The sequence below is a fragment of the Onychomys torridus genome, chromosome 3 (assembly GCF_903995425.1).
Source record: "Onychomys torridus chromosome 3, mOncTor1.1, whole genome shotgun sequence".
Classification (NCBI taxonomy): domain Eukaryota; kingdom Metazoa; phylum Chordata; class Mammalia; order Rodentia; family Cricetidae; genus Onychomys; species Onychomys torridus.
In genome coordinates, this window is record NC_050445.1 from 2,197,447 (window position 1) to 2,213,653 (window position 16,207).

General features: G+C 37.5%; 1 protein-coding gene across 12 annotated transcripts in view; it reads right to left on the reverse strand.

The window, feature by feature from the left end:
* Positions 1–16,207, reverse strand: part of Kmt2c (lysine methyltransferase 2C) — a 247,142-nt gene that overhangs the window by 62,056 nt on the left and 168,879 nt on the right. For all 12 annotated transcript variants that reach the window (XM_036181141.1, XM_036181134.1, XM_036181142.1 and 9 more), the window contains 3 exons: positions 14,829–14,948; positions 11,641–11,771; positions 3,811–3,979 (listed from right to left, as the gene is read on the reverse strand). In XM_036181141.1, coding sequence (XP_036037034.1) covers positions 3,811–3,979; positions 11,641–11,771; positions 14,829–14,948 — 420 coding nt within the window. The remainder of the gene's footprint in view (positions 1–3,810; positions 3,980–11,640; positions 11,772–14,828; positions 14,949–16,207) is intronic.

The window sequence follows — 16,207 nt, forward strand, 5'->3', positions numbered from 1 at the left end:
ATGTTAGACATACATACATGCAGATAGAACATCCATATTTGTATTACCTAAAAATTTAAATACATATTTATTTATATTTTAAATTAAGTACCTGTATGAAATACTTTATACAAATTGGTATATTTAAAAGAAAAAAAAACTACAGCTATGAGGGGGTCATCTATGATTCCCATTTGTGTGTGTGCACATGGGAAGGTGTTAAAGGGCAACTTCAAGTGTCATTCACCAGGTCCCATACACCTTGTTCTTGGAAATGAGGTCTTTCACTGGCCTGAAGTTCGATAAGTAGACAAGGCTGGCTGTCAACAAGCTCTGAGGATGTTCCTCTTTAAAACTTCCAAGTACTGGGATTACAAGCATATGTAACCATGCCAAATTTTTTAACATGAGTTCTGAAATCAAATTCAGGACCTTTAGCTTACAGGGCAATTACTTACTAAAAAGGCCCTTTTGTTTTTAAGTAATGAAAATCTACTATATAAAAATTATTATCATAAATTCTTTAAAGACTACGTTTTAAAAACTTTATCCCTGAGGCTGGAGAGATGGTTCAGTAGATAACAGATCTGGCTACTCTTCAAAGGCACCAGGTTTAATTCCTAGCATCCACATGGCAGCTCACAACCATTTCAAGTTAAACTCCAGTCTCAGGGGATTTGTGCCCTCTTCTGGTCTCCATGGGCATCATTTGCAAACACAGCACATAGACATACATTCAGGCAAAAACATCCATACACATAAAATAATAAATCTTATTTTTTAAGGAAGTGTGTCCTTAAATGAATCCCCAGGGGAGTCTTGGCCCTGGAGGAGATGGGAATGGAGGGGAGGGGATAGGGGGAATGTGGGGGTGGGGTAGGGAGGAGGGAGGACAGGGGAACCCATGGCTGATATGTAAAATTAAAACACAAATATAATAATAAAAAGAAAAAGAAAAAAAAAAAGAAAGTGTGTCCTTGTCTACATTAAATGTTCAAAAAGGGCAACTTTCTTTCATTAAACTTTATGTATAACTGAAAAAAACTACATTTATGTTTTGAAATGAATACTATTCCCGTCTTCTAAGTTTGGCCTTACTATAAAATCATCATGCCTCAAGAAATTTTATGTAAGAAACACTTACATCAACATCAGTCCTATCCTGTGTCCCCATGCAACTCAGACCTCACAAAATTCAAGTGCAAGTATCTTCCATTTAACTCAAGTCACGTGTCATAATATTTATAACATACCCTTGGTGCAAGCAATTTCAATTTAATGCTTCAAGCCACATGTCATAATATTTATAACATATTCTTTGAAATACCTAGTCATTATACAATGTTTAAAACATATGAATAAGAACTAATGAGTACTTAAAAACCAACATAAAATAAAACAAAGTATTTTTTGTTTGAATCTTGTAAGACTAAACAAAAAGTATGCTCCTTCTTTCCATCCTTCTTTGCTAATAATGATGCAGAATCATTGTTTATGTGCTTAAAGGATAAGACTGCCTGCAACTCTTTTAAGGAAGTCAAATCAAAAGTAAGAATTTGCATATATTATCCTTTGGTGTATAGGACAGCCCTAAAGATACAAAAATCTCCCGCTACTCAAATCCCTTAAATTAGTCATGTGTTATTGCATAGATAGATAGATAGACATAGATAGATAGACATAGATAGATAGACATAGATAGATAGATAGATATGTAGATAGAGATATATATAAAACCCTACAGCATAAGAAAGTCAACAGAATTTCATGACAGGACAATGCTGGGTGAAAAAAGCTTTAATTACTTAATAGTCAAAGTCATTATTTAGTACATGTCTACTTAAGATTTTTTTCTCTAAAATGAGTTTATAAAATTTAAGCCTAATAAATGGCAAAATAAAGCCTGCCAGAAAAATATTGTACTATAACTAATAGAACGGTAAGAGTCTAGAAGAAAAAAAAAAAGAAATAACATTGTGATTGTAACTTTTTTTTTTTTTTGAGCTGAGGATCGAACCCAGGGCCTTGTGCTTGACTAAGCAAGCACTCTTACCACTGGGCTAAATCCTCAACTCATGATTGTAACTCTGACATTGACATAAATACTTAAAAACACATAATTTTTGCTTACTCTCTTTTCCTCCCTTTATTTTTCTTAATGAGGCCTCATGCTGCTCAGACTGCCTTTGAACTTACAACATAATACTAGAGTGTATCTTGAACTTGACCCTTCTGCTTCCACTTCTCAAGTGGGGACATAGGCACGTACTACCTCATCCATCCAGTTTAGGAGGTGCTGGGGATCAAATCCAATGCTTCATGTATGAGAGCCAAAGATTCACTAACTGAGCTATATCTTCAACCTCCTTCATGACTCTATTTTTTAAAACTGCAATTAAAGTTTGTATAGATAGTGTGTGTGTGTGTGTGTGTGTGTGTGTGTGTGTACGTGCACACCCACACCCATGTATGTGCTTGTGTGTAGAGTGGAAGAAAACATCAGGTGTCATCATCAGGAAAATCCACCTCCCTTCAACAAGGAGTCTCACTGGCCTGAGCTCACCAATTAAGCTAGAATGTCTGGGCAGCAAGCCAAAATGATCCTCCTGTTTCCATATCCTCATTATTGGGATTACAAGGAAACACCACCATATCCAGAATTTTCATATAGGTTCTAAGGATCAAACTTCAGTCCTTGTAACTGCAAGGCAAACTATTTACCTACAGAGCCATCCCTCAGCTCTCCCTCTTTTCATTTTTAATAGTCCCTTATTTCCTACTTCTGTACAGTGGTTCTCAACAACAAGCAATTTTGTTCACTAATTATTTAAGAATAACTGAAGACATATATACATTTATTTACTTGTTTCTCTAGTTTTTTTGGAGACAAGATCTAACTATGTAACTCTGGCTATCCTAGAACTCACTATATACACCAGGCTTGCCTTGAACTAATAAAGACCTGTCTGACTTGGATTAAAGATGTGCATCACTATACTCAGGAGAAATTTTTGATAGTCATGACCTTAGGAGGTCAGAAATGACAATAAATATACTGCAAGACACTGGAGAGCCTCTTTTCACAACAATGAACTAACTGGCACAGAGTGTCTGTCAGTGGTGAGAAACTACATGAGATATATATATAATCTCATACTATCTACAATTTCCAACTGTGAACATTCATTTTGCAGCTTTTTGTTTGTTTTTCAAAACAAGGTTTCTCTGTACATCCCTGGCTGTCGTGGAACTTGCTTTGTAGACCAGACTTGCCCTCAAATTTAGAGACTGCCCTGCCTCTGCCTCCCAAGTGCTGGGATTAAAGGCACATGCCGCCACTCTCAACTTATACTTCGCAAATTTTTTTTTTTTTTGGGGGGGGGGGGTTGAGACAGGGTTTCTCTGTAGCTCTGGAGTCTGTCCTGGAATAGCTTTGCAGACCAGGCTGGCCTCGAACTCACAGAGATCCACCTGCCTCTGCATCCCTGAGTGCTGGGATTACAGCATGCTCCACCACTGCCCAGCCGTATTTTGCAATTTTTGGGTTGTGTAACTGACACTGTCATGGGTAAAGTATAAACTGAAAGTTTTCTCACACAACTCCTGATTTTGATGATTATTACACTGGTAGGTTAATTTGACAAGTCGTTTGAAAAGTTTTCTAGAACTTCCTACATTAAAAAAAAAAAAAAGCTACATTTACCAAATATAAGTTATATTTCAATAAAGTATATTAGATCAAACAGAAGTATTTCTAAGAAGTGTTTTATAATAACTAGAAGGTAAATGACATGTGGCATAAAGAAAATACCTGTGAATTAATCTACATACCCTGAGTTCCAGGTTTTCCTGAAGCAGAAGATGAACTCAGTAGCGGATCTGAGGAAGGATCCAAGAAACCTGTTTTATATGAAAGCTGAGCTGCATCTTCTGATAGATTATCTAAACTCAGCTTGTTTTGTCTGCTGGTATCTAGAAGATCTTTTCCAAAAAATGCTTCCTAGACAAAGATGAGCACATAAGAAAATTATTAGTTCTAAATTCTATAAAACTAACAATATCCTGTCATCATTTTGACAAGAAAAACTTTGCATTTAACAATATAAAAACTAAAGACTATAATATACAGAGATCCTGTTGATTTTGAATATACTGTGTTAAATTAATTTTGATATCTTTCTCAAAAACAAAATTAAACAAATGTAAAAACAATGTGTCAAAAGTGTTTGTAGAAACCATAAAATAATTCATTTTTCAGAGACTAATGTGCAATCAAATTTTAGAATTGATAGATGTTTTGGTGTTATTGGTTCTTTAATTCATAGCACAGGCATAGGCACAGCTTTACAAATGCCATCAGTATTTACAGATTACCTAATGTCTGCAGTAATCTCATGCTGAAGCATACACCCACATCAAAGGAATTATACTACGAATCTGAAGGACTTTAGCCCATGCACAGAACATTTGTGAACTATGAAAGGCTGCTGGCTTTCAGTTTATCTACTGAGATGAACACTTTTTCTCCATAGAGATAGTGCTTCAAAGTGAGTTCTTCTCAGAACTCCTCAAGATCAACAGAGAAGATAATAAGAGAACCTCAGGACTTCCCTTCATTTGTTTCAACCCAGCAACCCTGAATTAGGAGATTTTCTACTCGGTGGCCTCTCTGGAAGAGGGATTCCAGAGAGTTTGCAGGAGCTAGTAACATTTATCATATACCTGCCACACACATGAATAGAAGGTTCACAGGCACCTTTTTCATAACTCTTTAAGGAAAAATGGCGCCAGCATCCATATCGGGTAGACAGATCAATGTCCCCACTACAAAATGAAGGGGGGCAGTGGATTGTGTTTCTTGCAGCACTGGAGATTGAAGCTATAAGTTGAAATTCAGGCCTAACCCATGTTAGGCAACAATATTTTTCACTGTGGTATATCCCCAGACTGAAACATAGATTTTAAAATCCAATAGAGTAAACTAGTGAGATAAGTCAGCAGATCCAGGTACTTGCCATAAAACATGACAACCTCAGTTAATTCTTGGGAATCACACAGCAGGAGAGAACTGACTTCTGTAAGTTGTCCTCTGACCTCCACATGTGTGTCATTGGATATACAAGTACACAAAAATATTTAAAAGCATATAAACCCATATTACCAAAGAAAACTTCTGAAATATATAACCAAAAGGAAGAAGGCTGAAAGATAGGTCAAAATGCACAAATGAAGACTTCTGCAAGAACATACAATAAATTGCACAAAATTTGGAGGGAGGGGGCAGAAAATGTTTGTCCTACCTAGCTTTATGTCAACTTGACACAAGTTACACTCATTTTAGAAGAGGGAACCTCAATTGAGAAATGCCCCCCATTAAATTAGCCTGTGTGCAAGCCTATGGTGCATTTCTTTGACTGACAGTTGTGGGAAGGCCAAGCTCAGTGGGGATGCTGCCAACCCCAGGCTGGTAGCCCCCCAGGGACTATAAAGAAAGCAGGTTGAGGGGTTGAGAATTTAGCTCAGTGGTAGAGCACTTGCCTAGCAACACAAGGCCCTGGGTTCAGTCCTCAGCTCTGAAAAGAAAACGAAAAAGAAACAAAAAAAAATTTAGCCAGGCAGTGGTGGCACATGCCTTTAATCCCAGCACTTGGGAGGCAGAGGCAGGTGGATCTCTGTGAGTTTGAGGCCAGGCTGGGCTACCAAGTGAGTTCCAGGAAAGGCACAAAGCTACACAGAAAAACAGAAAAGAAAGCAGGGTGAAGAGGTCACGGAGAGCAAAGCCAGTAAGTAGTAGCCCTTCCTAAGGTTCATGCTTATACTGACTTGAGAATTTTAAGCTGAAATAAACCCTTGCCTCCCCAAGTTGTTTATGGCTATGATGTTTTATTACAGCAATAAAAGCCCCAACTAAGACAATGTTAATAGTACTAATTTCAGGACAGGCACTGGAGAGCTGAGGCATGGACTCAGTAGTGAAAGTGCTTGCTACACTACTGTACGGAACTGAACTAGAATCCCCAGAATCCATGTAATGCCAGCACAGTAGCACATGTCAGTAATCCAAGTGTGCCTACAGCAAGATGGAAGGCAGAGATGGGAGAATCCCCAGATGCTCATGAACCAGCTAGTATGTTACACACAGTAAAGCAGCAGAGAACCTGTCTCAAAAAAGATGCAAGGTGAGGACCAATATTTGAAGTGGTCCTTTGACTTCTCTCTATTCAAATACAACGACACACTTGCATAACTCCAACACACACACACACACACACACACACACACACACACCACTGAATTCTGGCAGATATTTTATATCTTATTTAAAATTTTCATTTTTTAAATGAATAAGCTATTTCACTATGAAATTGTATTTGAAAATCTATAAAGAATGCTAAAGAGTATTAAACATCTTTGTTAAGAAATCAATCACTGGTGTAATGCCTTAAGTATAAACTTCAGTAACCTGAGACCACCATTAACAATATTTCTAATGATGACTTTCTTCACTTTTAGAGTTTGTAATTCTCTAATGAATTGGGTAAGCTTTTCTGTTTTTGTTTTTATTTGTTTGTTTTCAAGTCAGGGTTCCTCTGTATAATCCTGGCTGTCCTTGGACTCAGAGATCAACCTGCCTCTGCCTCTGCTTATGCCTCCAAGTGCTGGGATTAAAGGTATAAATTTTTCATTCCTTAGAGTAAACATCAAAAAGAAGTTCCATGTACTTTTCAACTAGACATTGTGAGTACAGGCCTAGGATAAATAGATCTCTTTACAGACACATGATTACACACACACACACACACACACACACACACACACACACACACACACACGAGGCATGTGTGGATCAAAAAGACAACTTCTACAGGTCAGTTTTCTCCTTCCTCAGTGTGGTTCCAGGGATGAAACTCAGGTCATCAGGCTTAGGAGCAAGAGCTTTTACCTGCTGAGACATCTCAACAGATATTTTTAGAGGTTCCTTTAAAACCAGACATGTTGGCTATTGCCTGTAGTTCCAACACTACAAAAACAGAGCCAAGAAGATAAGCAGATCAAGATCATCTTTAGCTACACATCAAGTTTCAGGCCAATCCAGGCTACATTAAAACTGTCTTTAAAAATAAACAAAATACAAAAAACAATTAAACAAGAACACATGCATCAAAAAATAAAAATTTAAAAAAAAAAAAAAAAAAAAAAGCAGGGAAGGAAAGAATAGCCAAGAAAGACAGTACGTTTAAATGCTCTTTTGTAAACAGCTGGCTTCTATACTTTCTTAATCAGCTAAAGGAGTTTCCTAAATAAGGATTACAGATAACAAACAGACCAATAGGTGAAGGAGCAGATAACCTTCCTAGTACATCCCCAAAAGAAAACCATGAAAAGAGGTAAGGGGCCCAAGTGTGCATGCCTTTTATTCTGGTTATTAAAAATCTAAGGAACTCAGCTATTTAAAAAATTGCCCCAAACTTAGTGGTTTAAAGTAGCATTTACAGCCGGGTGGTGATGGCGGCTCGCGCCTGTAATCCCAGCACTCGTGAGGCAGAGGCAGGTGGATCTCTGTGAGTTCGAGGCCAGCCTGGTCTACAGAGTGAGTTCCAGAACAGCCTCCAAAGCTACAGAGAAACTCAGTCTTGAAAAACCCAAATAAATAAATAAATAAAGTACAATAAAATAAAAATCTAAGGAACCCAATTTCCTTATATACCATTCACTTATATTAGAAAGTGAACATGGGGCTGGAAACGGGAAGATGACTCAGTGATTAAGATTACTTGTTACTTTTCCAAAGAGTCCTAGCACCAATATGAGGGCTCACAACTATATAGAACTCTAATTTCAAGGGGTCCAACACCCTCTTCTGGTCTCTGTGGGCACCAGGCAATGATGTGGTGCACAGACATACTTAGACATAGAAAATACTCATACACATAAAATAAAGAATAAAATTAGCATTTTACATTACCCTGTCAAAAACATGCAATTAAGGTCTTTTTGTTGTTGTTAAATTGTTAAAACAGCTTTAAATGCAGGTTTAGGGGCTATGGATGCACTTCAGTTAGTATAGTGTGTGCCAAGATGTAGGAAACCCAGGTTTCAAGACCAGCAAGGTTATAAGAGACACTGTATATATGAAGGACAGAGGAAAGGAGGGAAGGAGAAGTTTATAATAGAGGATTGCTTTATTAGTTTTTAAAAACAGAATACATGAATACATATTACTCATAAGACCAACAGCCTTTTAAAAACCCTGCTTTAGGGGTTAGGGATTTAGCTCAGTGGTGGTGCGCTTGCCTAGCAAGCATGAGGCCCTGGGTTGGGTTCTCAGCTCCGGCAAAAAAACAAAATCTTGCTTTAAAGAAAAAATATCAAGAGCCAAAAGTCTTTTAATCCCATCAGTCAGGAGGCAGAGGCATACAGATCTCTGTAAGTTCAATGGCCAGCCTAGTCCAAACAATGAGTTACAGGTGAGCCAGGGCTGCATAGTGAGACCCTGTTTCAGAGGAGACAGACAGGGTATGGGGTAGAAGGAGGAGGAAGGGGAAAAAGAAGGGGAAAGGGAACGGCAGGGGGAGAGGGGAGCAGAGAAGAGGAAGAAAGCAGGAGAGAAGAGGACAGAGAAGTGCAGGACAAGAACAAAGAAATACATAAAGACAATCAACAACACCCCCCACCCACCCTCCCGAAAGTATTTTTCTACTGTTTAAAAAAATAGTACAGGAGCTGAGGAGGTGACTCAGTGTGTGAAATGCTTATTATGTAAGTATGGGGATTTATGCCCAGATCCCTAGGCACCCAAGATAAAGAAAGAGGGTCTATAACTCAGGACTGAGTGGGTATAGGAGAATTAGCAGAGACAAATAGATCTCAGAGGCTCATTATTGGTCAGTCAGAGTGGCCAAAAATGAGTGCTCTCTAAGTTCCGTGAAGAGGGTCTACGGCAAGAATCAGATAGTGGGTGGTGAGACGAGTCAGCAGGTCAAAGCATTTGTGCAAGCCTGACACCCAGATTCCATAGTGCAAGGAGACAACTGACTCCCCAGAGCTGTTACCTGACATCAATGCCAACACCATAGCAGGCACCTCACTCATAATAATAATAATATGAAGATGCAAAGTTTTAGAGGCAGAAATCAGATGTGAATTTCTAAACACACACACACACACACACACACACACACACACACACACACACACACACGCTTACTATCCATATACACACCTACAACAGACAAACAGAGTCTGATTTAAAGGATAAGCTCTGTAACAAGCATATAGACAGTTAAGAGGCTAGAAGTCTAGGGGCTGGGGAGATATCTCAGTAGGTACAGTGCTTGCTTCATTCCTTAAAAATTCTGGTGGGCAGGCTGGAGAGATGGCTCAGAGGTTAAGAGCACTGGCTGCTCATCCAGAGGTCCTGAGTTCAATTCATAGCAACCACATGGTGGCTCACAACCATCTTAATGAGATCTGGTGCCCTCTTCTAGCGTGCTGGTGTACATGCAGGTAGAACACTATATTCATTTAAAAAAAAATTCTGGTGGCCTATGCTTATAAATCTAGTGCTGGCTACACCTCGGGCTCACTGGTCAATCATCTTAGCTGATTCAATGAATCCCAAATCACAATGAAATACTCTGTCTAAAAGTCTAGCTAGTGAGTGAATGAATGAATGAATGAATAAATGAATGAATGAATGAATGAGGGCAGCTTTGTAACAACCCTGAGATTGACCAACAATGAATGTATATTCACATCTATACTTCCACAAACACACAAGTATACACACTAGAGAAAAAAATTAAGCAAGTTACCTTGTATTTAAAAATGTGTTTTAAGACAAACATGTAAGGGGTGTAGTGGCACACACCTTTAATCCTGGCACTTGGTGGTTGGGAGAAGCAGGTGGATCTCTAAGTTTGAGGCCAGCCTAGTCTACAGAGTTAATTTAAATTAGCCAGGGCTACACAAAGAATCCCTGTCTCAAAAGACAGACATGTAATCACTAGTAAAAGATTAAGGTTAAAAATATACGTAACTTGCCAGGCATCGGTGGCACGCGCCTTTAATCCCAGCACTCAGGAGGCAGAGGCAGGTCGATCTCTGTGAGTTCGAGGCCAGCCTGATCTACAAAGCTACTTCCAGGAAAGGCGCAAGCTACACAGAGAAACCCTGTCTCAAAAAAACAAACAAACAAAAAACCAACCAAACAAACAAAAAACCAAAAAACCTTAAGTAACATAATTAAGGTTAAAAAAATATACATAATTTAAAACCTTGTTCTGGCCAGGTGGTGGTGGTGGTGGTGGTGGTGGTGCACAGCTTTAATCCCAGCATTTGGGAGATAAAGGCAGGCAGATCTCAGTGAGTTCAGGGACAGCCTGGCCTATAGAGCGAGTTCCAGGACAGGCACCAAAACTACACAGAGAAACCCTGTCTTGGAAAAAAAAAAAAAAAAAAACCAACAAAACAAAACAAAAACTTTATTTATTTACTTACTTACTTATTTATATTTATTTATTTATTAGCTTGTTCTGTATCAAAGGAATGGTGTTAAATGCTAAAATTAAGATAGACTCTTAATGATCGTGTATTCCAAATCAAATTTTACCTGTGAATAAATAAAGAAGTGGGAAGTAAATAATGTACTAAGGAACTGAGATGAGGATGTTTACAATCTATATCCTGCCTTTAACATGACATTCTCCCTAATATATCTTTAAATTCTTCTGTGACTTAATGTTTACAATAGAAACTAGAAAGATTTCCTCTTTTATCTTTTTTTGTAGTCTACATTTACCAAGAATATTTTCTTTACAATTACAGATGTCATTTGGAAACCAAATAATACCACCAACAAATGTTCATTATAGCCAAGCATGCTAGCAAACACCTTGTAATGTAAAAACTTAGGCTGACTCAGAAAGATCAGGAGTTCAAGGCCATTTGGGACTGAATAGCAAGACCCTGTATCAAAAATTTACAATAATAATTCTTCCGTTTTCTTTGGCTTAAGTCTCTCATTAAGAAGTTCTATATGTGGTTAACAGTTCTTAAAACTATGATCTTGGCTGCTGAGAACGTTTTGAATTAAATTAACTGCAATAAATTGTATTGATATATGGAACTATCAAAAATTGTATTGATATATGGAACTATCAAAAGGAGTCGGGTTTGGCATGTGCATAAATATGTATGGTTTTAAAGAAGAATTTCCCATCCTGAAAGTGTCTTTGTTATAGCCAACAACACACTGAAAACTGAGAAAGAATGAGACGGGGGGGGGGGGGGGGGGGGGTGGTGGTGTGAGGAGAAGAGAATATAAACTTTATTGGGCTGGAACAAAGCTCAGTACAGGATAACTGCCTGTGTTCACAAGACTCTGGCTCTGATCTCCAGGACTTCACGTGCACACATACACACATTACTTCACAGGGGGTGGGGGAGGGTGGAATCAAACCACACACAAAAGCAAATTATTCATTCTTTGATGGAGCCTAGTAAAGTGAATGTCATTTATGACAATCGGAGAAAAAGTACACAGAAGGAGTAGAATGTTAACAAAACAAGCATTTTAAAAAAAGACAAAAAAAAAAAAAAACCCTCAAAACATTTCCTAAATTAGCAAACCACGTAATAAAATATGAAGCAGAATATTACTTGTAAATAAGCAGGAAAGGTTTCTTCAAGCTTATTTTTCCTTTTTCGGTATCTCTTCTTTATTTTTTCAGTGCTTTCAGCAACAGAAACAGGCTCATCAACTAGAGTATCTGGTAACTGCTCACTCCAGCCTGAAATAAGAGCCATGTTTATAAATATGTGGCACTTACTTTCCAGAAAAATACGGTAATTTCATAGCTTACCAATACGCATAGTTAGGTAAAAACAAACAAGTTTTTATATCACACAAATATCATAAAGCACATTTCTAAATTTTAAACACCTTGAAAATTCCATTCTGTATCTATTTAGTATTAGTACAATTCCTATCCTTTCTTTTTGGTGGGGGTGAGGGGTGAGTTACAGCTGACCTGGAACTATGTAGACCTGTCTGGCCTTGAACTCACAGAAATCCACCTGCCTCTGTCTCCCCAGTGTTGAGATTAAAGGTATATGCCACAAGGCCTAGCTCCTATTCTTTCTAAATGACCAGCATTCCCGTGCAAAGCAAAAACCTGATTTCCTAAATAGTACATTTATAGATTTCAAAGGATGAAAACACCAGATATTCAGGATTATGAGGAAATGGCTACTCACAGACTCCTAAAGAAAATTGAGTGGATATGGATAGCACCTTTTTGTAGGTAACACAGTTTGTTAAAAAGAAAAAGAAGGAGGAGGAGGAGGAGGAAGAGGAAGAGGAAGAGGAGGAGGAGGAGGAGGAGGAAGTAGGAGGAAGGAAGAAGGAAGAAGGAGGAGAACCATTACCAATCCAAACCACTAACGCATTAAAATCACCTCCTGCAGTGCCAATAGCAAGAACTTGTCATAGAATTTGAAAAGCTAAAAAAACAAATGCCTCCCGAGAAAACTCACAAATGGGATGTGGCCCTAAAGTTCACTGCAGTAAAACAAAATAAAAACAAACATGAATTTGTATAACATGGGCATGGGGTGGTGCTTTAAGCTTGAGGATTTTAACATAAATAACTTTAGGAAAGTAGAAACTCAAGCCTGAAGTAACAGATGGAAATTTCTGAAATAAATTACCTCAATGCAGCTATTAAAAATTCTAAATAATACCCTTCATATACCACACCTATGAAAACTTGAGCCAAAATGAACCTTTCCTTCCATTAAAGGAAAAAAAATCTAAACAGAGAATAAGTCCCTGCACCCAAAGAACGGACTTTTTAGAGGAGACATAAATGAATAAACAAACAAACATAACCTTTCATATATGGACAATTAAATACTGTAGCAGACACAGAGAGTGCTATCAAAAGGGTAGCATTTTATATTACATATCAATCAATCAATTACATGAAGATATAAAAGACAATTGAAAGTAGAAGATATAATATGAAATTATAAAATAATTAAACATCAAAAAGTTAACAGAAGAGTAAGAAACAATATTTGAAATACAATATTCAAATAAATTTACTATGGTTTTTATTAGAAACAACTGAAAATGCTGAACTAAAAAAACAGGTAGAAAGAAATTATCTGGATAATTGAAAACAGAGGAAACATACAAAATAGTTTTATTGCATATATTTAATTCTTTAGTTAGGGATTTTTTAAAATTTTGAGTTTAATGTTTTCGTTTTTGTTTTAAGGTTTATTTATTTATTATGTATACAACATGTTTGACTGCAGGCCAGAAGAGGGCACCAAATCTCTTCAGAACCTCTGGAAGAGCAGTCAGTGCTCTTAACCTGAGCCATCTCTCCAGCCCCTAATTAGGGATTCTTAAACACATGTTATGTCAAAAAAGAAACTTCTTGAAAATCACTACAATTCTTCCTAAAAACAGAAAGCAATTTCTGATTTTTTAAAATCCATTAAAGTTTCAAAGGGGAAAAAAAGACTACCTTTGCAAAGGAAGGAATGCCACAAAGACATGATGAAAACATCCTATTCCATCCTTACAAAAAAAAAAGCAGCATATAGTTTATGATCAATAGTGATGACAAAACACTTTTCAAAGTGAAAACACAAACTGGATCACTTTTTGGATTTTTAAGACAAGGTTCCTCTGTGTAGCCCTGACTGTCCTGGAAACCAGCTCTACAGACTAGGCTGGCCTTGAACTTGGGAGATCCACCTGGTTCTGCCTCCTAAGTGCTGGAATTAAAGGTGTGCACCATCACTTCCTGGCCACTGAAGCACTCATAGAAAGGTCTGGCTTATTAAGCAAAGGTGAAAAAATGTACTCATGTATTTATAAAATATGACCCTTAAGATTTGTTGGGTGGGGCTGGAGAGATAGCTCAGTGGTTAAGAGACCTGGCTGTTCTAGAGGTTCCATGTTCAATTCCCAGCACCCACATGGTGGCTCACAACCATCTGTAATGAGATCTGGTGCCCTCTTCTGGCCTGCAGGCATTCATGTGGACAGAACACTATATACTAAATAGATAGATAGATAGATAGATAGATAGATAGATAGATAGATAGATAGATAGATAAATAAAATCGATAAATGAATGAATGAATGAATGAATGAATGAATAAACAAACAAACAAACAAACAAATAAACATAAGAAAGGCTTTAAAAAAAAGATTTGTTAGGCTACCCAGTCACTTTCAATTAAATTAAATACCCTGTTAAGTTTAAGTAACATATTAAGTCACTACAACAGGCAAAGAGAGGCCTTTGTTAAAGTGGACAGAAAGTATCTGATCCTTTATTCTTTTTATTTAGCACAGTAAACATTTCATTGGGGTGAGTGGTAAGACCTTAAAGTCCTAAAGAAAAGGCAAGGAGTACAGCACATCATAGAATGTGAGCTTAACAATGCAAGATCCTGGGTGCCATTGAGAGCAGTGAATGGAAAGCAGGTAAATGGTGGTGTGTGCCTATAATTACAGCACTGGGGAGGCTGAGACAGGAATATCATGAGATTGAGGAAGCCATAGGCTATGTAGGGAAATGGCCACCATCCTGAACTATAAGACTAGACCCTATTCCTCCCCACCCACAAACACTAAAACAACCCCCCCCCCAAAAAACTCAAAAGAATATACTCTATTGGGTTGAAACCCAACTCTACAGCATTTAAATACATCCCCCAACCAGAAAGAAGCACAAGACATGTAGCAGCAGCATCATTTTAGTGACTGCTCATTCCAATAGAGTATCAATCCTAAGGAGTTAAACCAAAGAAAAACAGTACTATACCATCATCTCTGTTAGGTAACTGCTCAGATAAAGAACCTGAAGAATCTTTTCTGATCACCGATCTTTTGGCTTTTCCTTGTCCTGTTCGACTTCTTTGTCGTACCATAAATCCACCAATACCTATATAAAACAAAAATCACATAAAGTGGTAAATAATTCTCTCTAGACTTCTATAGTAAGAAGAATAGTTTTGTCTTTAATGGTGAACTTTTTTCTAAACTCACTTGTATGTTTAATATAAATTAATAATCTCATTTTTACATGTGTATGGGTATGTGACATGGAGGCCCAAGTATATGTGTGGGAACATATGTGTGTGTATGTGGGGGGTGTACAAAAGTGCACATATGTGCATGTGGAGGTCAGAAGCGAACTACTAGATTTTATCCTTGATCTCTCTTCACCTTATAAACTGTGGAAAAATATTTCACTTGAAACCAGAGGCTGCAGATTAAGGATCCCTTGTCTCTCGACTCCTAAATACATGGATTATATAGCACAGGGAAGCCCACCAGACTTTTACAAAGGTGCTCAGGACTCAAACTCTGGTCAGTCCTCATGATTCCATGGCAAGCACTTTACCTGTTAAGCAATACCTCCAACCTTAAAAATCTCATTTTTCTTTAAGTACAAGAGGTTGGAAGTAAAAATAAAAAGTCACTGTTATTACTTACATCAAACAATAATTATAACTTGCTGGTGTATGGAAAGAATTATTTGCATTTCCTGTTCTAGATAAGATCAGAGTACACACTAAATGGAAGATATTAAGAACTGATAAATTTCTGCTTGCCCTTCTGTAATTGTTAAGTTATAGCTCCAGAGAAGTGCACAGCAGACTGAATGCATGGAGAGCATGAAAACTGAATGAGAATTGATCAATCTAACCTCAGTGTTACTATCTAACTATCCCATGTCAGAAAGGCAAGAAGTCACATGACACATGAATCTCTAGAGCTAGGGAAACAAAATATGGAGCCAGGCTATAAAATTCTGTCTACTAACTAAACTTGGGCAAGTTATTTTACTCTTCACTACATTCATTGGTAAAACAGGTATAATATACAGCACCTACCCATATCATAAGTATAAGCAAAATTAAATCAGTAAAATGATTAGCAATTTTAACAGTGCCTGGCACTAAATCGTATATGCTCTTGTCATGATCTGTCTAGTAAAGTGCTTTGCAACACCCCTACAATAAGGGAGGTCACCCATGTATGGTAGAGGAAGACAGAATGAAATAGCATTAAAATTCTAAAGGGAATATACTCTATCTAAAAACATAAATATATTTGGAAACATAACACTTAAAAAGAAACCAGTTGCTATGACAGATGTGTTACTGACCATCTTGGAGAACACAAATGGAAAATTCT